The sequence below is a fragment of the Hordeum vulgare genome, chromosome 7H (genome assembly GCF_904849725.1).
Source record: "Hordeum vulgare subsp. vulgare chromosome 7H, MorexV3_pseudomolecules_assembly, whole genome shotgun sequence".
Lineage (NCBI taxonomy): Eukaryota > Viridiplantae > Streptophyta > Magnoliopsida > Poales > Poaceae > Hordeum > Hordeum vulgare.
The window spans coordinates 482,142,974-482,167,985 of record NC_058524.1 but is presented as its reverse complement, the minus strand read 5'-3'; the positions used below and the strand labels follow the sequence as shown (position 1 = coordinate 482,167,985).

General features: G+C 44.3%; 1 protein-coding gene across 1 annotated transcript; it reads right to left on the bottom strand.

Moving 5' to 3' along the window:
* Window positions 1-5,553: 5,553 nt before the first annotated feature.
* LOC123412811 (phosphomannomutase/phosphoglucomutase) lies at window positions 5,554-10,240 on the bottom strand. Its single transcript, XM_045105759.1, has 5 exons — window positions 9,422-10,240; window positions 6,296-7,285; window positions 6,058-6,170; window positions 5,797-5,937; window positions 5,554-5,713 (listed from the first exon to the last, which is right to left on the bottom strand). The coding sequence occupies exons 1-5, from the start codon at window positions 9,983-9,985 to the stop codon at window positions 5,647-5,649; spliced, it is 1,875 nt and encodes a 624-aa protein (XP_044961694.1). The 5' UTR covers window positions 9,986-10,240; the 3' UTR covers window positions 5,554-5,646.
* Window positions 10,241-25,012: the final 14,772 nt, after the last annotated feature.

The window sequence follows — 25,012 nt, the reverse complement described above, 5'->3', positions numbered from 1 at the left end:
TGTTCTTCATGGATGCTTTGGCGTCCTAGAAGCTTGGTGGTGTCTCAGAGCTCAATCATTGTGGTGTGAAGCTCCGGGCAAGCATCGGTGTCTCCAATTAGGTTGTGGAGATTGCCCCGAGCAATTTGTACGGGTATCGGTAACCGCCCCCAAGGGTTGCCACGTGTACGGGTTCGGTGACCGCCCCCAAGGTTTGCCATTTGTACGGGTTCGGTGACCACCCTCAAGGGTCCCTTAGTGTAATCACGGCATCTTGCATTGTGCGAGGGCGTGAGGAGATTACGGTGGCCTTAGTGGCATCTTGGGGAGCATTGTGCCTCCACACCGCTCCAACAAAGATTAGCGTCCGCAAGGGTGTGAACTTCGGGATACATCATCGTCTCCGCGTGCCTCGGTTATCTCTTACCCGAACCCTTTACTTATGCACTTTACTTTGTGATAGCCATATTGTCTCGTGTCATATATCTTGCTATCACTTAGTTGTTTATCTTGCTTAGCATAAGTTGTTGGTGCACATAGGTGAGCCTAGTTGTTTGAGGTTTTGTGCTTGACATATTAAACGTTAGTTTTATTCCACATTTGTTCAAGCCTAAACCTTAATTATTTTAAAGCGCCTATTCACCCCCCCCCTCTAGGCGACATCCACGTCCTTTCAATGGGGATACCGACGATCGAATCTCGGGCAAGTTATATATCGATAGACAAAGGGAATTGCACACGGGATTGATTGAATCCCCGACATTGTGGTTCATCCAATGAGATCATCGTGGAACATGTGGGAGCCAACATGGATATCCACATCTCGTTGTTGGTTATTGACCGGAGAGGTGTCTCGGTCATGTCTGCATGATTCCGGAACCCGTAGGGTCTACACACTTAAGGTTCGATGACGCTAGGGTTGTTATGGGAATAGTATACGTGGTTACCGAAGGTTGTCCGGAGTCCCAGATGAGATCCCGGACGTCACGAGGAGTTCCAGCATGGTACGAAGGTAAAGGTTCATACATAGGAAGTGGAGTTTTGATCACCGGAAGTGTTTCGGAGATTGTCGGTAATGTACCGGGACCACCGGAAGGGTTCCGGGGGTCCACCGGGAAGGGCCACCAGCCCCGAAGGGGTATATGGGCCAAAAGTGGATTGGAACCAGCCCCAAAGAGGGCTGGTGCGCCACCACCTTCAGCCCAAGGCGCACAAGGGGCCAATAAGGCCAACCCTATGGCGTGGGGGTCTGCCATGGGTGGCAAGCCACCCCTAGGGCGCCGCCCCTTCCCCATCTGGTGGTCGCCGCGCCCCTCCTAGGGTTTCCCTAGGGTGGCCGCACCCCCTCTCCCTCCCTCCTATATATAGTGGAGGTATTGGGAGGGCTGCACACACAATTCTCTCTCTCCCACGGCGCAGCCCTACCCCTCCTCCTCCTCGTCCTGCATAGTGTTTGGCGAAGCCCTGCCGGAGTACCACGCACCTCCACCATCACCACACCGTTGTGCTGCCAGAGCTCTCCCTTAACCTCTCCTCCCTCCTTGCTGGATCAAGGCGTTGGAGACGTCACCGGGCTACACGTGTGTTGAACGCGGAGACGCCGTTGTTCAGCGGTTAGATCAGAATCCACCGCGGTCTGAATCGCTACGAGTACGACTCCATCAACCGCGTTCTAGCAACACTTCTGCTTAGCGATCTTCAAAGGTAGGAAGATGCTCTACTCCTTTGCTCGTTGCTGGTTTATCCTAGATAGATCCTTGTGTGGCGTAGGACATTTTTCTGAAATTACTATGTTCCCCAACAACTGTGAGTTCCTGGCATACCAAAGAAGGAGTGCCAAATCCACAGGTCCTGTGTAGCCACTGCCTCAAGTACCACACTCCAAGCTGTTGGGGAACATCGCGTGGGGGGGAGTGCATCTACATACCCTTGTAGATCGCTAAGAGGAAGCGTATATAACGCAGTCGATGTAGTCGAACATCTTCGCAATCCAATCACGACCCGTCCCGTGATCCCATCACGATCCGTCCCGCGATCCCATCACGATCCATCTCGATCTAGTGCCGAACGGACGACACCTCCACATTCAACACACGTACAACTCGATGATGATCTCCACCTCCTTGATCCAGCAAGCGAGGGTGGAGAGGTAGATGAGTTCTCCAGCAGCACAACGGCGTGGTGCCGGTGGTGGTGAATTAATCCGGCAGGGCTTTGTCGAGCTCTATCAAACTAATCTAGAAGAAGAAGACGATCTACGGAGAGGAGAGCATCATGTGGCTTTTCAGGTGGTGGCTGCCCACAAAACTTCCATTATATATAGGAGGAAAGGGTAGGTGGGCTTGCCTTGGCCCCTCCTCCAAGGAGGAGGGGTTCGGCCGAAGAAGGGGGAGAGTCCACCTCCCATAAGGGTCTCTTGGGGTTGGCTACCCAAGCCCACCAGTGGCTGGTGCGCCACCTCCTAGGCCCATGTGCCCCCAAGGTGGGTGGGACCCTCCCAATGGACCCCGGAACCCTTTCGACACTCCCGAAGTCCCGCTACAATACCGAAAATCCCTGAAACTATTTTGGAACCCGGATACCATTTTCCTATATATAATCTTTACATCTGGACCATTCCGGAGCTCCTCGTGACGTCCTGGATATCATCCGAGAATCTGAACAACCTTCGGTAACCAACACATATAACTCAATAACAGCGAAACGTCACCGAACCTTAAGTGTGCAGACCCTACCGGATCGAGAACTATGTAGACATGATCGAGACACTCTCCGGTCAATAACCAATAGCTGGACCTAGATGCACATATTGGCTCCTACATATTCTACGAAGATCGTTATCGGTCGAACCACGATGTCAAGGATTCAATCAATCCCGTATACTGTTCCCTTTATGCATCGGTATGTGACTTGCCCGAGATTCGATCATCGGTATCTCCATACCTAGTTCAATCTCATTACCGACAAGTCTCTCTACTCGTTCTGTAATACAAGATCCCGCGACTAACTACTTAGTCACATTGCTTGCAAGCTCATTGTGATGTTGTGTTATCGAGTGGGCCCTAGAGATACCTCTCCGTCATACAGAGTGAGAAATCCTAGTCTCGATTCACGCCAACCCAACAGACACCTTCAGAGATACATGTAGAGCACATTTATAGTCACCCAGTTATGTTATGACGTTTGATACACACAAGGCATTGCTCCGGTGCCCGGGAGTTGCATGATCTCATGGTCATAGAAACAGATACTTGACATGCAGAAAACAGTAGCAATAAACTAACACTATCACATGCTATGTTTATAGTTTAGGTCTTGCCCATCACATCATTCTCCTAGTGATGTGATCCCATTATCAAATGACAACTCATGTCTATGGTTAGGAAACCTTGACTATCTTTGATCAACGAGCTAGTCCTTATAGGCGCACTAGGGACAGTGTGTTGTCTATGTATCCACACATGTATTTGAGTTTCCAATCAATAGAATTATAGCATGGATAATAAATGATTATCATCCTCTCTCTCTCTCTCACTCGTTCCTCACGTCGCTCTCGCGGGTGGCGGCGGGGGAACCCTAGTCTCCACCCCGCGCCTCCTACACCCTTCCCTCCCCTCGCCGTTGCGAGAAGGCGCCGCCGGACAAAGCCCGATGCGCGTCGGCGGTGGCGGGGCCCCTCTTCCTCCCCCGGCGTACGACTGCATCGCGAGATGCGGCGACGCAATGGGGGATTAGCGTTGATGCATGCAGGCGCGTCGGGTGGCGAGGTGATGATGCGTGGCGGGCGCGGCTGGCAGACGGCGACGCGAGCGGGTGGCCAGGCCATGGCGGTTGCGCATGGGGTTGGCTCCTGGGCGGCGGTACGGGAACTGATCCATCACGCATCTGGTCCTGCGAGCGCAGTCTCGGCCCCCCTGGTCGGCCGACGGGTCGCGGTGGGGCTTCTCCTTGCCGTGATCTATCAGCGGCGGCCTGGATCCGTGCACGAGAGTTGGAGGTTCTTCGAACAGATCTTGGTGAAAACCTGCTATCGGCTATTGCCAATGCCAGCGATGGTGGCGTTGTTTGCGTCATTCCCTTCCTTGAAGCATCGGTGTGGAGAAGTTCGAGGCCACTCTCTGTTACCTCCGGGGGAAACCCTAGGTCAATAGATCGGATGACGGCGGCTCTATGGTGTCGTGTCCCCCCTGGGGCTTCATTCTTGGTGGTACACACAGGGTCGAGGAACCGGAGGACGGCTTCTTTGGTGGAGCGGTGTTTCATCTTACACATTCGTGGCGGCGGATCTCGGCAAGGTGGCGTTGTGGAGACTCGACGTACGATGCGTGGAGATGGACTCGCGCAGGAGGATGATGTTGTCTGCCGCCATGGTGGCGTCGATGGCAGAGAAGCCTCACAAGGTCGGTGCGTTAGTTTGCTTTGAAGATGGCGGCGACGACACATGAAAGTACATCGGACCAGTTTGTGTCACAAACTGAGTATGTGGCTTGATTGAGACCTCTGGCTTTAAATGTTAGGCTTTTGTGCGATGTCTGTTTGGTATTAGGCTCGGACTATCGGCACTCCTTCATCATGTGGTTAGGATTAGGGACAGATGTTGCTAAGATGATGGCTTCACACTACCTGATGTACTACTTTATAAGGTTTTTATGAATAATCAATAAAATGTCCGCATGCATCGCCCAGATGCACAGGCCGGGGTAATCCCTTTTTTCTAAAAAATAAACGATTATCATGAACAAGGAAATATAATAATAACTAACTTATTATTCCTTCTAGGGCATATTTCAACACAAGCTTATTTCATGCCTTTGTACATTCCCTGCCAAGTGTCATGTCTACAAATATGTTTGCTTTTTCCGTGCTCTTATGAAATTAGGCCTACAAGTAGCTAGTTAGTAGTTTCTCAGTTTGAAGTGACATTGGCTGAACCATCTACCGCCCAAGATATGACGATCTATAGTTGCGTTGGGTTTTCGGTCAAAAGCCATTGATATGTTGGTTCTCATCAAGTTTCAGTCGAGCTGGGATATCGTCCAATGCCAACGTTATTTCGTCAAACAACAGGGTCATTCTTCGCAAATGCACTGCCATTGATACTCGTGTAGCATAGGCAAGCATTGGAGGGGAAATACATAGGAGCCCCTGGATGCTCCACCCCTATATACAAATATTAATTTCAAAAATTATCAGGAAAAGTAAAAAAAAACTGAAATTTCAGGATATCAAACCTGGTGCCCAATCTATTCCCCCTGTGAAGTTTCGTGGAAAAATATCATAAATGTATATGTGGCAAAGAAAGAAAATATAATGTGATCTATGATCCATCCAAACAATTTTTCTATACATGTGAATTTTTTGTACTTTTACTGAGATTACACTTCCTAGTATTTTTCTCTTGAAATTTTACACGGAGTAGATTGGACACCCAAATTTGATATCCCAAAATTCCAGGTTCTTTTAATTTTCCTGGTTTGTTTTAATTTAATACTCATGCAAAAAAAAAGGGGGGCGGGGGGGATGGAGCACCCCAAGTGCTCCAAATCCTCTTCCTGCATTGTAGGCACTAGAATGTTCAGCATGTAGTGGTATGCTCTTTATTGCCACCTAGGATCTGACCTGAATTAATCATGTACTGTATATACAGAGTGTGGCGCGGCTAAATATCTACTTCACAAATTTCTGCACTTCGCTGATGTCAACAAACTCATTCACTCCACTTGTCAACAAAAACCTGGAATTAGGAAGTAAACAATATTACTAAGTATGTCAAAACAAAGTGAATATTATGACCTGTAGCTGTTGTGGATATCATACCTTTCAAATAGATCCACTGCCATGGACCTGCAACCACCGGGAACACAAGACTGCAAGTTGAGTGCTATATTGGGGTTATGAACACTTTGGCGAATGTGAACCCACCCGAGTGGCCTCTGAGACTCGTCATAGAACTTTGCTCTGCTTCCACAAATCAATGAGAAACTTAGTTAAACATGTCAACAAAAACCTGGAGTTATAGGAAGTTCAGTGCTCCTCATATATAGGACTTGTATGTTGGCAAATCAAGCAGCTGCATACCTGTACATGTAGGCGTCAACGTCGATTGGATGATCGTTGTTGTCCACGAGGCATCCCTGATCAACCGAGCAGTCGCCACAATCGTCCAGCACCCAGCCACTAAGTTTCCCATCCTAAATCATGTGGAGAAACACCGCGGTAAGAGTAAGACTTCATCAGAAGAACATACTCACTGTAGATTCTTTGCTCAGTAGCTTCATGGATGATGCAGTGGTAGCAAACTGTTCTTGGGACGCACCTCGATGTATTTCTTGAAAGCCTCGACGGCTTCGACACCCCGCTGTTTCGCGCTCTTGGGTTCGCCGACGATGTCCATCCTCAGCAGCACGGACTCGGCGGGCTCCTCGAGGTCCCGGATGAGGCCGCCGACCCCGCCCTCCAGCCCCGCCAGCCTCATCCGGACCATCTCGATGATGATCTTGACCACCATGTACGCGCCGTCGTCGAGGAAGTGGTTCTCCCTGAGCGCGCCGTGCCCGGTGGTCTCCATCATGACGTGCGTCTCCACGCCGTCGGCGTTGAGCTGCGCGCCCTTGTCGATCACGTTGCGGTAGCCGACGCGGTACAGGCAGTGCCGCCCGCCCCTCGCCTCGATGAACCGCGTGAGCCCGTCGCCGGCCCGCGCGTCCGTCACCACCGTCGTCCCCGGGTGCTCCGCCAGCACGATGGCGGAGATGAGCGCGATGAGGCGGTCGCCGTTGATGGCGGCCCCGGAGTCGTCCACCACGCCGCTGCGGTCCACGTCCGTGTCGAACACCACGCCGAGGTCGGCGCCGTTGGCCAGCACCGCGCCGCGCGTGAGCGACATGGCCGTCGCGTCCTCTGGGTTGGGCATGTGGTTCGGGAACATGCCGTCCGGCTCCAGGTGCAGGCTGCCGGTCGTGTCGGCGCCCAGCTTCTCCAGCACGTCCCACGCAAAGAACCCGCCGCAGCCGTTGCCGGCGTTCACGATGACCTTGAAGCCCTCGAGCGGGGTGTCGTAGTGCGTCGGGTGGGCGACGCGCTCCTTGATGATGTCCCGGAGGTGCTGCGCGTAGGCGCTCATGAGGTCGACGCGCATGACCACCGGAGGCATGCCGAGGCCACCGCCGCCGAGTCCCATCTTCCTCGCGGCATACTTGCGTGCCGCGCGGTCGCAGATCCCTTCGACCTCCACTGAGCTAAGCCCGCCGCGCTTGGTGAAGAACTTGAGGCCGTTGCGGGTGTAGGGGAGATGCGACGCGGTCATCTGCAACATCGACGATGCATGAGTCGCATGACACGAGGTCACTGAACGCACTCCGGAAAGTAGTGATGCCATTGCACCACCGGGTAGCCGATGTTCAAAATCCTCATTACCTTGTCAAGGTCCGCCTTCAGTTGGGATTCAATTTTACTAGAAGGATTGGACACGCTTTGCTGCGCTGATGTTTTTAAAATTTTCATAATTTTTGTATTCATTTTGTCTTACTTAATATAAATTGTATTAGTTTTTTTTAAATGTACTCAGTATAAGGTTCATTAGTTTTTAAAAAATTTAAACCTCTTTGAATTTGATCAGATCTTTGTGGAAATATATCTGTATCCATAACAATAAATTGGATTCTTAGATTCATGATGAAATAACTTTTTATATTTTATTACTTAGTATTGTGGACGTCGACATTTTACCTCTCAAATCGATCAAAGTTTAAATAAAAATGACTTTTTAATAAACTAATACACCTTAAATTTTTGAAAGGAGTGAGTATTAGGTTTGATTAGTGGGGAAGGTGATGAAGTGTCTTTTTTCTATTCATTCATATAACACGGTGTTCTAGTAGGCTTTCGGGATGTGATTTTGTCATCTGCTAATCAACTCATACTTACACGAAAAAAAATTGTGCATCGGTGACTACATGTACTATATTGATTATCATATGTTAACGTTATTTTTTTCTAGGTGATGAGAGGGTGTCTAGGATTGTCAAGTTTTTATAGGCCGGTTGCTTCCAGTTGATTTGGAAAATTGTTGATTCGGTCAAAATCATAAACGAAATTCAATATTTAATTTCAAATGAAATAGAAAAGCATAGTATAATTAAAATTGAGTGAGGAATTATTGATCCGGTCAAAACCAATGACCCAATCTTAAATTGATGACCTCAATTGAATGTGAGGTCTTTAATTCTAAGAAAGTTAATGGTATAGTATATACTAGCAAAAGGACCCGTGCGTTGCAACGGGAGAAAAACAATTATAATCTTCAATGGTGCTGATCATATTATGTCTTGCAAATTTTAGGGCATTTCTTGAAATGCATGAACATTTTTTGAATTAGCAAACATTTTTTCCAATTGCACTCAAAAAATAACACACAAACTTTTGTTCAAAATCATGGACTTTTATTGTTTTCACCAACATTGTTCTCAAAATTATGAACATTTTTCTGAATATGCGAATATTTTTACAAAAATCCTGAGCATTTTTTGAATTCACAAACATTTTATATTTTCTTCAAACTTTTATTTCAAAATTCCAGTTTTATAAATTGTAAAAGTTTTTCAAAGTTCTAAATTATTTAAACTAAAAAATGGAATAGAAAATTTTTTTAAAAATGAGACTAAAAACAGAGGCACGAATTGTTTTTAAGACTTTTACACGGACTTTTGTTTAAAATCGTTGACTTTTTTATTTTATGGACATTTTCTCAAAGTTTAAACATTTTTTTATATGTAAACATTTTTCAAAACTCCTGAGTAGTTTTTGAATTCTCAAAAAAAAATGTTTTTTTGAATATTTTATTTCGAAATTCTCAGTTTCTTAAAATTGAGAAAAGTTGTTTGAAGTTCTAAATTATTTAAATTAGAAAAACAAAATAGAACTGAAAATAAAAATAAAAAAACTAAACTAAAAAAACAGGCATCCACACATGGGCCGGCCCAAACAGGTGTGCTGCATCTTTTTTCAACGTCCAGAGCGTAATATAGGAGGTGTCTACATGGGCCGGTCCAGTCCGAAGATTTTCCTGTTTGAAACGTTTTTTATGACTTATAGGCGGCATTGGTGGTTAATTTTAGTCAACTTTAAGGGCAATTTGGATGACGTACGGAAAAAGCACTATTTGCTTTATTAGTAGGTAAGATATTTAATTCGACAGTCAATTTTGAGTTGTGTCCGGATCTAGATGACCCATGGCCCACCCTAAATTTTGTACATAGCTTATATATATGACAGAAGAAAATAAAATAAAATAATATATTTCTTAAAGAATTGTAAATCACCCTGTTATATTAAGCTGGATCCGCCACTGGTTGTGTCATATCATATGCCACAATGAGCCCAATACTTCAGTTAACTGGCCAACTCTAAAGGTAAAACAGGAGCGCGGGTTAATTGGCCATACCATAATGGACGCGTCGTAGCTGAAGCGAGGCAGTATGGTGCTCATAAAGCACGCCGGCGTGGTGGCGAGGCCCATGTCGAAGACGGCGCACCCCGCCTTGGCCAGCCCCGCGAACAGCACCGCGCTGAGCCGCGACCCGGACAGCCGGGGGTCCCGGCCCACGGACACCCGCAGCTGCTCCCCCTCCTCGCCCTCCGGCTCCCGCCGCTGATCCCGCAGCCACTCCCCGAAGCTCTCGCCGATCACCTCGACGGCCAGCGGCGTGAGGTCCACGGCCCGGCCCTTCTCGCCCTCCAGCGCCACGCCGCGCACGTCCGGCCCGTTCTGCAGCCTCCGGATCACGTCGCCCTCCTCGCCGCCCGCCGACGCCCCGACCGTAGTGCTCTCGAGCTGGCCGCTGCCCGTCGCCGCGGGCCGGCCGCGGGAGCTCGCCGTGGCTCGTATCACCTGGCAGCACCTCCTCCTCCTCCCGATCCACGCGCGAGGAGGTGGCCGGAGCGCACCGGCCGGCCTCGCGTGCTCGCATGGCTGCAGAGCGGCCGGAGGAGCGGCGATGGTAGCCATGGCAACGTGCTAGAATGCCGGTGCCGGCAGTGCAAAGTGACGAGGCGAGATGGCACGGCACAATGGCGGCCGGTGCACGCAGGCGCAGGCGATTGGTATGTGATGCGCGCGTACTGGACTGGAGAAATATCTGCAGCAGGCAGGGCGTGCGGGGGGGAAGCAGCTAGCTAGCTGGTGGCCGCATCGCCGGAGGGATATTTTGCACGTCGGGACGCGGCGGAGGCTGCGTGGACATGATAGACCGTGTGCGGTGGAGGCGCTGCCGTAACAGTTCTGTGGCGGTGCTGCCATCGAGCTGCGACGTACGTACGGAATTGGCATGTGTTGTGAGTGTGACAAATGGCAGCTGGACTGGCCAAAACTGAAAAGGACTCGCCGTGGTTCCAAGGATCGGTAGGTGCCGTATATACGAGAGCAAATTTTGACACGGGCCAACTAAACATGTACTCCCTCATCAATTCATACTTTTGGAAGTAGAATCAAAGTTTTATTTAACACAGTACGAACGTAAGAAACGTCTTCTTTTACTAAATGCGTATTGTCAGAAATCTTAAAATAAATTTAAAAATAAATGCAATCATCAGAAATCGAATTCTGATGGGTTAAAGTGTCACAGTCTCTCTAACCATTCAAACACAGATTGATTTGCAAGTAGAATAAAAGTTGATTAGTGGAAGATTATTGATAATTTTCTATAGAAAGAAAGCATGTCAGGTACACATAAGAAGTTGTCGAGCATGCATGAGAGTGGTGTTTCGGTGCCCGGGCTTAGATGAGCCCGTGCGTAAACAATAAAATCACAATTTTTTTTGGAGAATGCAAGATGTTCAAATGCGCGATGTGCGTGCGAATTTTCATGAAGTTTAGACATTTGAGGAGCTCATAAAAAAACAACAGCTATGTGAGAACTACAAATTCACGCCTGATTTTATGTTTTTTGCCGTGCACTCCTTCAATGTCCAAACTTCATCAAAATTTTCACGCACATCACATACATGCATGTTTTGCTTTAAAAAATTAGATTGTTTTGAAATTGTTTTCCTATTTAGAGTGATCTTACTCCTCACAGGGTTAATGGGCACCGTAGTGAATATTCGAACGTATAGTCGTTATTGTACTTCTCCATTGGCCCAAAAATGTTGTAGCATGTGTGCATGTTTTTTTGTTGCAAAAATGACTCCATGTCTCTCAAAAAAATCACAAGAAGTACAAAGCACGTCAAATATAATTGGAATTGCATCCAGGTTTTTGAACCATCGAACAACCACTATCACCGTCGGTATGAGCTGTTGATGCACCGTTGTTGGCGCTTTACTACCGGAGCATGTATGACCTTGTCCCTGATAAAATGGAAGTCTTTTGTGCACTTGCCCTTAAAGACCAACTCCCTGGAGTTGCGGTCGTGACCGTTGAATCGGTATTATGCACCTTACACAAGATCTAACAATTGCGCACGCATGATGAGAAACCCTAATCTTAACGCCCTAGGAAACTACAATGGAGCTTTGTCCATATGGTAAAACTCAAAGAGGAACAGAGCCTGGAGGACCAGCTCAAAAAAAATGTCATTATCCGTGCGAGCACAACCCCTGTATTGACTAAAAAATCATAACCTAATATGAGAGGCGAATCAATAGGCTCACTGGCGGAGCCTGGGATGGAAAGAGTTTACCCTCGTCACAGTTTACGAGGGGAAAGCAAGAAAACATGGGATGTACCTACTGTTTTTCATGTTAGTGTGATATTTCTTGTTGGCAAAAAATAACAGGTGTTGCATTTCATTGATGGAGGAAAAGAAAACATTACAATGATCAATTTGAGCTCGCAACACAGTGAACACAGAAAAGTACAACAATGACACCACACCACAACAAACTCATACCATAACATACTAGGAATTATGAGTTTAAGGATCACGGAGGCTCAACAAGGGAAAGGAGGTCTTCAGTTTTCATTATCACTAGATCATTGATAGCGCGCGTTGTCGCGTCCGTCCATTTTTACGATAGAATTGTAGATATTGCCACAAGCTGATAAGGAGGGCCAAATTTTGTCAGTAAACAAAGTAAAAAACTTTCATCAATAGACAACAATGGAGCACGGTATTGACCAATAAAGATAATGTTAATTTTATTTGGTCTAAGGACATGGTATTAGTAATGGACTCCTAGGTCATGTTTCAGTACTTAGAACTCGAATATTTAACAATTAATTGATGTTCAATTCAGAACAACAACGCTAAGGCAAAGTTTAAAGTAGGCTGACTCTTAACATAGACTCCTTCCTTACTAAGTCTAGAAAACTAACTTATAGCCCTTCAATAATCAAGAAATTGCATATCATCATAACTATGAAATCTATGTTTTATTCATAAAGAATACAAGGATCATTGTGAAACACATTACCTTAGTAAAATCAACATTATGAAACAATAAAGAAAAGATAAAAAATAGGCATGCTTTGTAGGCATAAATCATGAAGTGTTTTCATATGTTTGTATTGTCTTCCAATTATGTCTTGTCTTTTAATCTTCTTACTGTTTGTGTATGATGTGTTTTGCAAGATAGATGTAGCTTGCAATGACAACATGACATGTGGGGATGAGGATCAATCAAGCACTTGATAAAAGAGACACTGAATGGGGCAAGTATTCTCTATTTTGATCTCTTTCTCATTAATTTTCTGTCTTAACTCTATATTATATGGCATATTTTTATTTTATTTTATATATACTCGTTGTATCCTTGAATGATTGTTTTTGAACAATGCCATATTATGTATCCCCGTTTTTTGTCCCCGTGTCTGTGCTTTATAGTTGAGCATCTCCCAAGGCCAAACACACTGTCTCTCGAATTGTTACTTGAAAGCTCCTTGTATTGTCCTTGTGTGATGATCTAATCAACACAATAATTTGAACTTGGCTTATCACTACTACAGTGTAGCAAAACTACAGACATGGAAAGCAAATAAACTCGGTATTGGAATCAAATAAATTCTTAGTATAGGGACTTGCAGCTATCCTAGGTACTACACTATTCGTCAACCCAGATTGTAGGAAATCTCAACATATGGACTTGCAAGGAACAAAAAACTAATTCTCAGTATACGGGCTTGCAGCTACTAGTAGATACTACTATTCTTCAATATGTACCCAAACAGAAGTTAAAATAATTCACACTAGTATAGCTGCAAGGAATAAAATTTGGCATTGGAATCAAACTACAATCTGGGTTATCAAGTTGGAGCCAGTCAACTTACGTTATCGGCATATGTACCATATAGTGTTTTTTTTATGATATGTACCATATAGTGTTGGTCACTCGTAATGGAGGAAGCTAGGAGTGAAGGAACAAGAGTGTAGGATGTGTGTATTTTTAAAACTCAAACTATCATGATTAATGGAGTGATCAGTGATGTGAAATAAACAAAATTAATTGCTAATAAAAATATTTTAAATAAATAATATAATTAGAAGTGTGGTCATAATAAGTCACGGGCACCGAAAATGACCCTATAGAAATCGACCATACTTTCACAAGTTTGCATACAAATCCGAGGGTAATGCACATACACAAATAAACCAAAATTATACTTGATAGCCATAATACTTACGACCAAGTGTATATCCTTGAAAAGATTAGAAAAATGAAGATGTAAATAGACACTTTTGTCGAGTGAATAGCATAAAACTACCACAATTCACGTTAGGGTTCCAAAAAATTACCAGAAATTTGTTTGTGACTCATACCTACCACTTAACTCGTTGGTTGTCTGAAATCCTAAATGCTGACTGAGAGGCCCCGCCTGTCAGGCCACGTCATCGGCTCGCTTGACGGCCAGGCCATTAACGGCCGTTACCTGACCGGTGCACACCGATTGCACTGGTTCGCTCGTATCCTCTCTCTCTCTCTCTCTCTCTCTATATATATATATATATATATATATATATATATATATATATATATATATATATATATATATATATATATCCTTTCACCCAGCGCTCTGTCTATACCAACGATGGTGGCGGCGAAGAAGAACAACGACGGCGAGCCTTTGGGCCCTAGGCCGATCGTCGACGGCAAGGCTGTTGCTCACTCTAAGGTTGACCAGTGTCTAGGCAGCACTAGTTTCCCGACCCAGCACTTGGCGGTGCCACCCACGCATGAGGTCCACATCTCACCGGAGTTCCGCACGGCCGGGGCAGTGGCCAGATGCATCCATGTGGATTGAGCAGACGAGCTCGAGTAAGTTACTCCTTCTTTTCAATTTCTTTGTTATTGTATTTATGAACTAGGGTTGGGATTAATTTTAGATTTCTCTGTTGGTATATTTATGAATTAGTGCCCTTTAGTAGATTACTATGTATACACTGTAAGCAAATCATGAATTTTTTAAATTATGAACTAGGATTTGTTCATTGAAACTGTTGAAATAGGATGTTTACATAGGATGTTGCATATTATTGAACTCCATATCATCACATATCAGAAATCTGTATGTTTTTATATTTGTTTCTGCATAATTTGGATGAAGAAGTATGGGAGTTGACGTGGCATTTTAGGGTAAAGACAATATGGAAAGGAAGTTCTCCTCATCAAAAATGAATTACCTGTTATTGTTAGCACTCGTTGAACTTGGGGGCTATGGGTCAGATGCCTATTTGTCTTATTTTAAGGATGAAGGTAAGGGGCTGGAGGGGATTGAGGTTTTGGACAATGGTGAGAAGGTGTAGGAGATGCTACATTTGTTTGATGAGAAGAAATTATTGAACATAGCAATAAGAGAGGTTAGTGATCCAAATCTAGCAGATGTAAATATGGACCACGCCTTGCTTGATGGGCAGATTCGAATCTGTCAATTTGGTGAGCCCATTGTTTATAGTGTTTCCAAAGACGGTGTCCTTTTCCCTGCCTCATATTGTTCACAGCCTCCAGTTATGCATGTTGAACCATATTTGAACACACAACATAGATGTAATACGAACAAGGGGAAAGAGGCACTGGAACATGAAAATATTGAAGCACAAGATCAAGCTGAGGATGAGTTGGACAAATCCTACTCTTATTTTGAGTTTGAAAAGGGTGATTACAGAGGGAATAAAATTTCATACAACTCTTGGTCTAGGGGAGAAGATAAAGGTGGGGAAGGAACAAGTAACCACTATAGGGAAGAGGAAGAGATGGCTGACCAATACTTTGGGGTTGCTTCGGAAGCTATAGAGTTTTGGGAGGAGTAAAATTCTGCTGAAGAAGATGAATAAGAAGAAGCTTCAATTGATGTGCAAAGCCCGACACAGAGATTGAAACCTATGAGAAAACAAGGCCCAACAAGCAGATCACACAGTGAGTCTGAGCATATGAAGTTTGAAGATTTTGTGCCTGAAGCTGATGAGTACTGCTTTCCAGGTGATGATGGCATTTCTGATGAAGAAGATTATGAACCTATTAGGTTGCCTTCTCGCAGGAGGAGAACCTTGAACAAGAAGAAGGAGAGAATATGGTACGATACCTCTAGGCATGATGCACATGAACAGTTTAGGATCTATTTGCACTTTGAAAATGTGGTAGAGTTCAGAGAAGCTTTGAGAAACTACCATGTTAGGACACTCAGGAATTTTGAGTACCATAGGAATGATCCAAGTAGGATAATAGCTTGGTGCTCAGATAGAGAGCATTGTTTTGAGTTTTATATTACTGCTTCTAAGATTGCCCATGAGGCAACCTTTAGCATCAATAAGATGAATCTTGATCACACATGTGGAGCAAGTGGAGAAAACACAAAGGTTACCATGAATTGGGTTGCAAAGGCTGTTGAGGGTACTGTAAGATCCAATCCTAGTGTAGGTGTTGAGACTATACTAAGTTATACAAAAAAGAAATTTGGAGTACATGTTCCAAAAAGTTTGGCCTATAGGGCAAGGAGGAAAGCAGTTGATCTTGTGCAAGGGGATCACAAGACACAGTACTACAGATTAAGGGACTATCTAGAGTGTGTTCTAGATACAAACCCTGGCAGTAGGTGTGTGGTGACAACAAAGGAATTTGAACTCAAACCAGCACCTACCCCATGGTTTCATTACATGTTTTACTATTTGTTTGCTTGTAAGGAGGGGTTCCTAAATGGTTGCAGGCCTTTCATAGGTAAACCTTGTATTTATACTACTTAAATAGTAATTGCATAACAGAAGATGCTTACTAATGGCTTAAAATGCAAGGCTTGATGGATGCTTCATCAGACTAAGCATTGGGAAGCAAATCCTGGCAGCAACAAGGAGGGATGGCAACAACAATAACTTCCCTATTTCATTTGGTGTTGTTGACAAGGAGGAGACAGATAGTTGGACTTGGTTTCTTACACATTTGAGGATAGTAATTGGTAGTGGCAACAAGTTTGGAACCTACACAATTATGTCACACACGCAAAAGGTACAACTACTTTTTCTTGCACTATGTAATTCTTTCACTACTTAGTTCGGTAGTTATCAATACAAAATTATCTAGCAACTAACTCCATCACTAAACATGGTTTGCTCAATGCAATCGTTGATGTATTTCTTGATTCACCTCAAAGATTTTGTTTAAGACACATACATGCCAACTTCCAATTAGTTGGGTTTAGAGCGGATGAATTGAAAAGACATGTAGACTAGGATGCATATTCTTTCACTAAGCATGGTCATGATCTGGGCATGGTAGCTTTGAAGAAAGAGGGTGAGGAGGCATGGAAGTGCTTGTCAAACATACCACTCCATACTTGGGCGAGGCATAGAATGGATACTATCTGAAAGACAGACCTTGTTGTAAACAATCTAAGTGAAGTTTTCAGCAAGATGATTCTGGATGTTAGGAACAAGCCCATGAGGACAATGCTTGAAGGAATAAGGACAAAACTCATGATCAAGTTTCCAAAGAGTAGGGAGAAGACAAAGACATGTAGGTAGGATATCACACCCACATACTCTGAGACATTGGAGGAGGCAAAGAAGTGGGCAAAATACTTTGATGCATACATGGCTAGACCAGTCATTTGGCAAGTAACAAGTAGCTCACAAAGGACCTACAGTGTAAACCTAAACAACCACACTTGTGATTGCAGGAGGTGGGATATGACACTTGTTCCATGTAGTCATGTTGTAGACGCAATGCAGAGGGTGAAGCTACATCCTGACGATTTTTTCCATGAGTTCTTCAAGAAGCCCCTCTCTACTGTGAAACCTACAAGCAAATTATATACCCTGTTCCTAACCCTGATTGTTAGCCACACACCATGGGGGATGACATATCTCCTCCGATATTCAAAGAAAAGAAGGGTAAAACGCAGATAGCTAGAAAGAAAGGACGGTTTGAGGTGCATGCCAAGAAGGATACATCAAGAATTGAGACAGTGACAGGTAGCAACTGCAACAAGCAAAGTCACACATATAATACATGTGTTGATCAATTGAAACCCACACTGCAGATGAGGAAGAACAAACACCAGGTATGCTTCTTGCTATAGACATTATGTTTGATAGGTTAGTCTACTCTTCATCTACCAGAGCTTGGTACTAATTTGCTTTCTTCAACGTGCAGGAGAATAGGGCAAACTACTCTTCGTGATCTAGAGCTACTGCAACAGCTTCTTCTAAAGGAGTAGCAGCACCATGATACGTCTCCAACGTATCTATAATTTTTTATGGTTTCATGCTATTATCTTGTCAAACTTTGGATGTTTTGCATGCCTTTTATTTATTTTTTGGGACTAACTTATTAATTCACTGCCAAGTGCCAGTTCCTATTTTTTCCATGTTTTTGACCCCTTTCACAGGAGATTTTGAAACGGAGTCCAAACGGAAGAAAATCCCCGAAAATATTTTTTCTGGAACGGAAGAAGATCGGGGAGCTTGGAAGCCAAGGCAGGGGAGCCCCAGGGGCCCCACATGCCCCTGTTGGGGAACGTCGCATTGGAAACAAAAAAAATTCTACGCGCACGAAGACCTATCATGGTGGTGTCCATCTACGAGAGGAGATTTGGATCTATGTACCCTTGTAGATCGCACAGCAGGAAGCGTTAAGAAACGCGGTTGATGTAGTGGAACGTCCTCACATCCCTCGATCCGCCCCGCGAACCGTCCCACGAACCATCCCGCGATCCGTCCCACGATCCGCTCCGATCTAGTGTCGAACGGACGGCTCCTCCGCGTTCAGCACACGTACAGCTCGACGATGATCTCGGCCTTCTTGATCCAGCAAGAGAGACAGAGAGGTAGATGAGTTCCCAGGCAGCGTGACGGCGCTCCGGAGGTTGGTGGTGATCTATACCAGCAGGGCTCCGCCCGAGCTCCGCAGAAATACGATTTAGAGGAAAAACCGTGGAGGTATGTGGTCGGGCTGCCGTGGCAAAGTTGTCTCAAATCAGCCCTAATACCTCAGTATATATAGGAGGGAGGGGGAGGGACTTTCCTTGAGGCTCAAGGGAGATCCAAGGGGTCGGCCGAACCAAGGGGGGGAGTCCTCCTCCTCCAATCCTAGTCCAACTAGGATTGGAAGGTGGAGTCCTTCTCCACTTTCCCACTTCCCCCCGTTTTTTTTCTTTTTCATTTGATTTCTTTCTCCCCTGCGCATAGGGCCTCTTGGGCTGTCCCACCAGCCCACTAAGGGCTGGTGCGGCACCCCTAAGGCCTATGGTCTTCCCCCGGGTGGGCTGCCCCCCCCCCCCCCCCGTGAACATCCGGAACCCATTCGTCACTCCCGGTACATTCCCGGTAATGCCGAAAACTTTCCGGTAATCAAATGAGGTCATCCTATATATCAATCTTCGTTTCCGGACCATTCCGGAAACCCTCATGACGTCCGTGATCTCATCCAGGACTTCGAACAACATTCGGTAACCAACCATATAACTCAAATACGCATAAAATATCTCTGAACCTTAAGTGTGCAGACCCTGCGGGTTCGAGAACTATGTAGACATGACCCGAGGGACTCGTCGGTGAATATCCAATAGCGGGACCTGGATGCCCATATTGGATCCTACATATTCTCCGAAGATCTTATCGGTTGAACCTCAGTGTCAAGGATTCATATAATCTCGCATGTCATTCCCTTTGTCCTTCGGTATGTTACTTGCCCGAGATTCGATCGTCGGTATCCGCATACCTATTTCAATCTCGTTTACCGGCAAGTCTCTTTACTCGTTCCGTAATACAAGATCTGGTGACATACACTAAGTCACATTGCTTACAAGGCTTGTGTGTGATGTTGTATTACCGAGTGGGCCCCGAGATACCTCTCCGTCACACGGAGTGACAAATCCCAGTCTTGATCCATACTAACTCAACGGACACCTTCGGAGATACCTCTAGAGCATCTTTATAGTCACCCAATTACGTTGTGACGTTTGATACACACAAGGTATTCCTCCGGTGCCAGCGAGTTATATGATCTCATGGTCATAGGAACAAATACTTGACACGCAGAAAACTATAGCAATAAAATGACACGATCAATATGCTATGTTCATAGTTTGGGTCTTGTCCATCACATGATTCTCCTAATGATGCGATCCCGTTATCAAGTAACAACACTTGCCTATGGTCAGGAAACCTTGGCCATCTTTGATCAACGAGCTAGTCAACTAGAGGCTTACTAGGGACAGTGTTTTGTCTATGTATCCACACAAGTATTGTGTTTCCAATCAATACAATTATAGCATGGATAATAAAGATTATCATGAAAAAAGAAATATAATAATAACTAATTTATTATTGCCTATAGGGCATATTTCCAACAGTCTCCCACTTGCACTAGAGTCAATAATCTAGTCCACATCACTATGTGATTCTAACGAATCCAACACCCTTACAGTTCTAGGGTTTGATCACGTCTTGCTTGTGAGAGAGGTTTTAGTCGACGGTTTTGAACCCTTTCAGATCCGAGTGAGCTTTACAAATCTTTATGTCATCTTATAGATGATGTTACTACGTGCTATTCGGAAATACTCCAAATATCTACTCTACTATACGAATCCGTTTCACTACTCATAGTTATTCGGATTAGTGTCAAAGTTTGCATCGACGTAACCCTTTACGACGAACTCTTTAACCACCTCCATACTCGAGAAAAATTCCTTAGTCCATTTAGTTACTAAGGATAACTTTGACCGCTCATCAGTGATTCAATCCTGGATCACTCTCTCTACCTCTTAACAGACTTGCTGCAAGGCACACATCAGGTGCGGTACTCAGCATGGCATACGTTAGAGTCTACTGCCAAGGCATAGAAGATGACCTTCGTCTATTCTCTTTATTCTGCCGTGGTCGGGTTTTATGTCTTACTCAAATTCACACTTTACAACATAGTCAAGAACTCCTTCTTTGCTGATCTATTTTGAACTCCTTCAAAAACTTGTCAAGGCATGCATCTTGTTGAAACTTCTATTAAGTGTTTCGATCTATCTCCATAGATATTGATGCTCAACGTTCAAGTAGCTCAATCCAGGTATTCTTTGAAAAACTCCTTTCAAACAACCTTTTATGCTTCACAGAAATTCTACGTTACTTCTGATCAACAATATGTCAACCACATATACTTATCAGAAATTCTATAGTGCTCCCACTCACTTCTTTGGAAATATGAGTTTCTCATAAACCTTGTACAAACCCAAAATCTTTGATCATCTCATCAAAGTGTATATTCTAACTCCGAGATGCTTGCACCAGTCCATTGAAGGATCGCTGGAGCTTGCATATTTGTTAGTATCCTTAGGATCGACAAAACATTCTGATTGTATCACATACAATCTTTCCTCAAGGAAACCATCGAGGAAAGAATGTTTTGACTTCCTATGTGCAATATTTCACTAATAATGCAGGAACTACTAACATAATTCCAACAGACTTTTAGCATCGCTACGAGTGAGAAAGTCACATCATAGTCAACTCTTTGATCTTGTCGAAAACATCTTTGCGACAAGTCGAGCTTTTCTTAATAGTGACTTATCACCATCATCGTCTGTCTTCCTTTTAAAGATCCATCTTTACTTAATAGTCTTACTACCATCAAGCAGTTCTTCCAAAGTCTACACTTTGTTTTATACATGGATTCAATCTCGGATTTCATGGCCTCCAGCCATTTGTCCGAATCCGGGCCCACCAATGCTTCTCCATAACTCGTAGGTTCATTGTTTGTTCAACAACATGACCTCCAAGACAAGGTTACCGTACCACTCTATAGTAGTACGCGACCTTGTTGACCAACGAGTTCTATAGTAACTTGATCTGATGCTCAATGATCACTATCATCAGCTTCCACTTCAATTGGTGTAGGCGCCACAGGAACATCTTCCTGCGCCCTGCTACACACTGGTTGAAGTGACGGTTCACTAACCTCATCAAGTTCCACCACCCTCCCACTCAATTCTTTCGAGAGAAACCTTTCCTCGAGAAAGGACCCGTTTCTAGAAACAAACACTTCGCTTCCGGATCTGAGATAGGAGATGTACCCAACTGTTTTGGATATCCTATGAAGATGCATTTATCCGCTTTGGGTTCGAGCTTATCAGACTAAATTTTTTTCACATAAGTGTCGCAGCCCCAAACTTTCAAGAAATGACAACTTAGATTTCTCTAAACGTCAGTCTATACTGTGTCATCTCAACGGAATTACGCGGTGCCCTATTTAAAGTGAATGCGGTTGTCTCTAATGCATAACCCATAAATGATAGTGGTAATTCGATAAGAGACATCATAACATGCACCATATCAAATAGGTCGCGGCTATGACACCATTACACCATGGTGTTCTTGGTGGCATGAATTGCGAAACAACTTCCACATTGTCTTAACTCTGTACCAAAACTCACAACTCACATATTCATCTCTATGATCATATCGTAGACAGTTTATCCTCTTGTTACGACGAACTTCACTCTGAAATAGAATTGAACTTCTTAAATATTTCAGATTTGTGATTCATTAAGTAAATACTCCTGTATCTACTCAAATCGTCATTGAAGTAAGAACATAATGATATCCACTGCGTGCCTCAGCACCCATTGGACTGCATACATCAAAATGTATTACTTCCAACAAGTTACTATCTTGTCTCATCTCAATGAAAACAAGGCCTTGCTCATGTGGTATGATTTGTATGTCACAAGTGATTCAAAATCAAATGAGTATAAAGATCCATCAGTATAGAGCCTCTTCATGCAATTTATACCAACACGACTCAAGCGGCAGCGCCACAAGTAAGTGGTACTATCATCATTACCTTGTATCTTTTGGCACCAATATCATGAACATGTGTAACACTACGATCGAGATTCAATAAACCATTGAAGGTGATTATTCAAGCAAATAGAGTAAACATTATTCTTTTTAAATGAATAATCATATTGCAATAAACACTATCCAATCATGTTCATGCTTAACGCAAGCACCAAATAACAATTATTTAGGTTTAACACCAATCCCGATGGTAGAGGGAGCGTGCGACGTTTGATCATATCAACCTTGGAAACACTTCAAACACGTATCGTCACCTCGCCTTTAGCTAGTCTCCGTTGATTCTGTAGCTTTCATTTTGTGTTACTAATCACTTAGTAACTGAACTGGTATCCAATACCCTTGCGCTACTAGGAGTACTAGTAACGTACACATCAACATCATGTATATCAAATATACTTCTGTCGACTTTGCCAGCCTTCTTATCTACCAAGCATCTAGGGTAGCTCCGCCTCAGTGAACGTTCCCCTCATAACAGAAGCACTTAGTCTCGGGTTTGGGTTTAATCTTGGGTCTCTTCATTAGTGCAGCAACTGTTTTGCCGTTTCACGAAGTATCCCTTCTAGCCCTTGCTTTTCTTGAAACTTAGTGGTTTTACTAACCATCAACTATTGATGCTCCTTCTTGATTTCTACTTTCGCAGTGTCAAACATCGCGAATCGCTCAAGGATCATTATATCTATCCTTGATATGTTATAGTTCATCACGAAGCTCTAGCAGCTTAGTGGCAGTGACTTTGGAGAACCATCACTATCTCATCTGGAAGATTAACTCCCACTTGATTCAAGCGCTTGTTGTACTCAGACAATCTAAGAAGATGCTCAATGATTTTGAGCTTTTCTCCTTTACTTTGTAGGCAAAGAATCTTGTCGGAGGTCTTATATCTCTCAACAAGGGCACGAGCATGAAATCTCAATTTCATCTCCTTGAACATCGCTTATGTTCTGCGACGTTTTCAAAACGTCTTCGGCGCCTTGTTTCTAAGACATTAAGTATTGCGCACTGAACTATCACGTAGTCATCAAAAATGTGTATGTCAGATGTTCGCAACATCCACAGACGTCGCTCGAGGTGCAGCACACCGAGTGGTGCATTAAGGACATAAGCCTTCTGCGCAGCAATGAGGACAATCCTCAGTTTTACGGACCAAGTCCGCAAAGTTGCTACTATGAACTTTCAACTAAATTTTCTCTAGGAACATATAAAAACAGTAGAGCTCTAGCGCAAGCTACATCTTAATTCACAAAGACCATTAGACTATGTTCACGATAATTAGTTCAATTAATCATATTACTTAAGAACTCCCACTCAAAAAGTACATCTCTCTAGTCATTTGAGTGGTATATGATCCAAATCCACTATCTCAAGTCCGATCATCACGTGAGTCGAGAATAGTTTCAGTGGTAAGCATCTCTATGCTAATCATATCAACTATATGATTCATGCTCGACCTTTCGGTCTCTTGTGTTCCGAGGCCATGTCTGCACATGCTAGGCTCGTCAAGTTTAACCCGAGTGTTCCGCGTGTGCAACTGTTTTGCACCCGTTGTATGTGAACTTGAGTCTATCACACCCGATCATCACTTGGTGTCTCGAAACGATGAACTGTAGCAACAGTGCACAGTCGGGGAGAACACAATTTCGTCTTGAAATTTTAGTGAGAGATCACCTCATAATGCTACCGTCGTTCTAAGCAAAATAAGGTGCATAAAAGGATTAACATCACATGCAATTCATAAGTGACATGATATGGCCATCATCATGTGCTTCTTGATCTCCATCACCAAAGCACCGGCAAGATCTTCTTGTCACCGGCACCACACCATGATCTCCATCAACGTGTCGCCATCGGGGTTGTCATTCTACTTATGCTATTACTACTAAAGCTACTTCCTAGCAATATAGTAAACGCATTTGCAAACACAAATGTTAGTTTAAATACAACCCTATGGCTCCTGCCGGTTGCCGTACCATCGACGTGCAAGTCGATATTAACTATTACAACATGATCATCTCATACATCCAATATATCACATCACGTCGTTGGCCATATCACATCACAAGCATACCCTACAAAAACAAGTTAGACATCCTCTAATTGTTGTTGCATGTTTTACGTGGTTGCCATGGGTATCTAGTAGGATCGCATCTTACTTACGCAAACACCACAACGGAGATGTATGAATTGCTATTTAACCTCTCTCCAAGGACCTCCTCGGTCAAATCCGATTCAACTAAAGTTGGAGATACCGACACTCGCCAGTCATCTTTGAGCAATGGGGTTGCTCGTAGTGATGAAACCAGTCTCTCGTAAGCGTACAAGTAATGTCGGTCCGAGCCGCTTCGATCCATCAATACCGCGGAATCAAGAAAATACAATGGAGGGCAGCAAATCGCACATCACAGCCCACAAAAACTTTTGTGTTCTACTCGAGATAACATCTACGAAAGAACCTAGCTCATGATGCCACTATTGGGGAACGTCGCATTGGAAACAAAAATTTTCCTACGCGCACGAAGACCTATCATGGTGATGTCCATCTACGAGAGGATATTTGGATCTACGTACCCTTGTAGATCGCACAGCAGGAAGCGTTAAGAAACGCGGTTGATGTAGTAGAACGTCCTCACGTCCCTCGATCCGCCCCACGAACCGTCCCACGAACTGTCCCGCGATCCGTCCCACGATACGCACCGATCTAGTGCCGAACGGACGGCACCTCCGCGTTCAGCACACGTATAGCTCGATGATGATCTCGG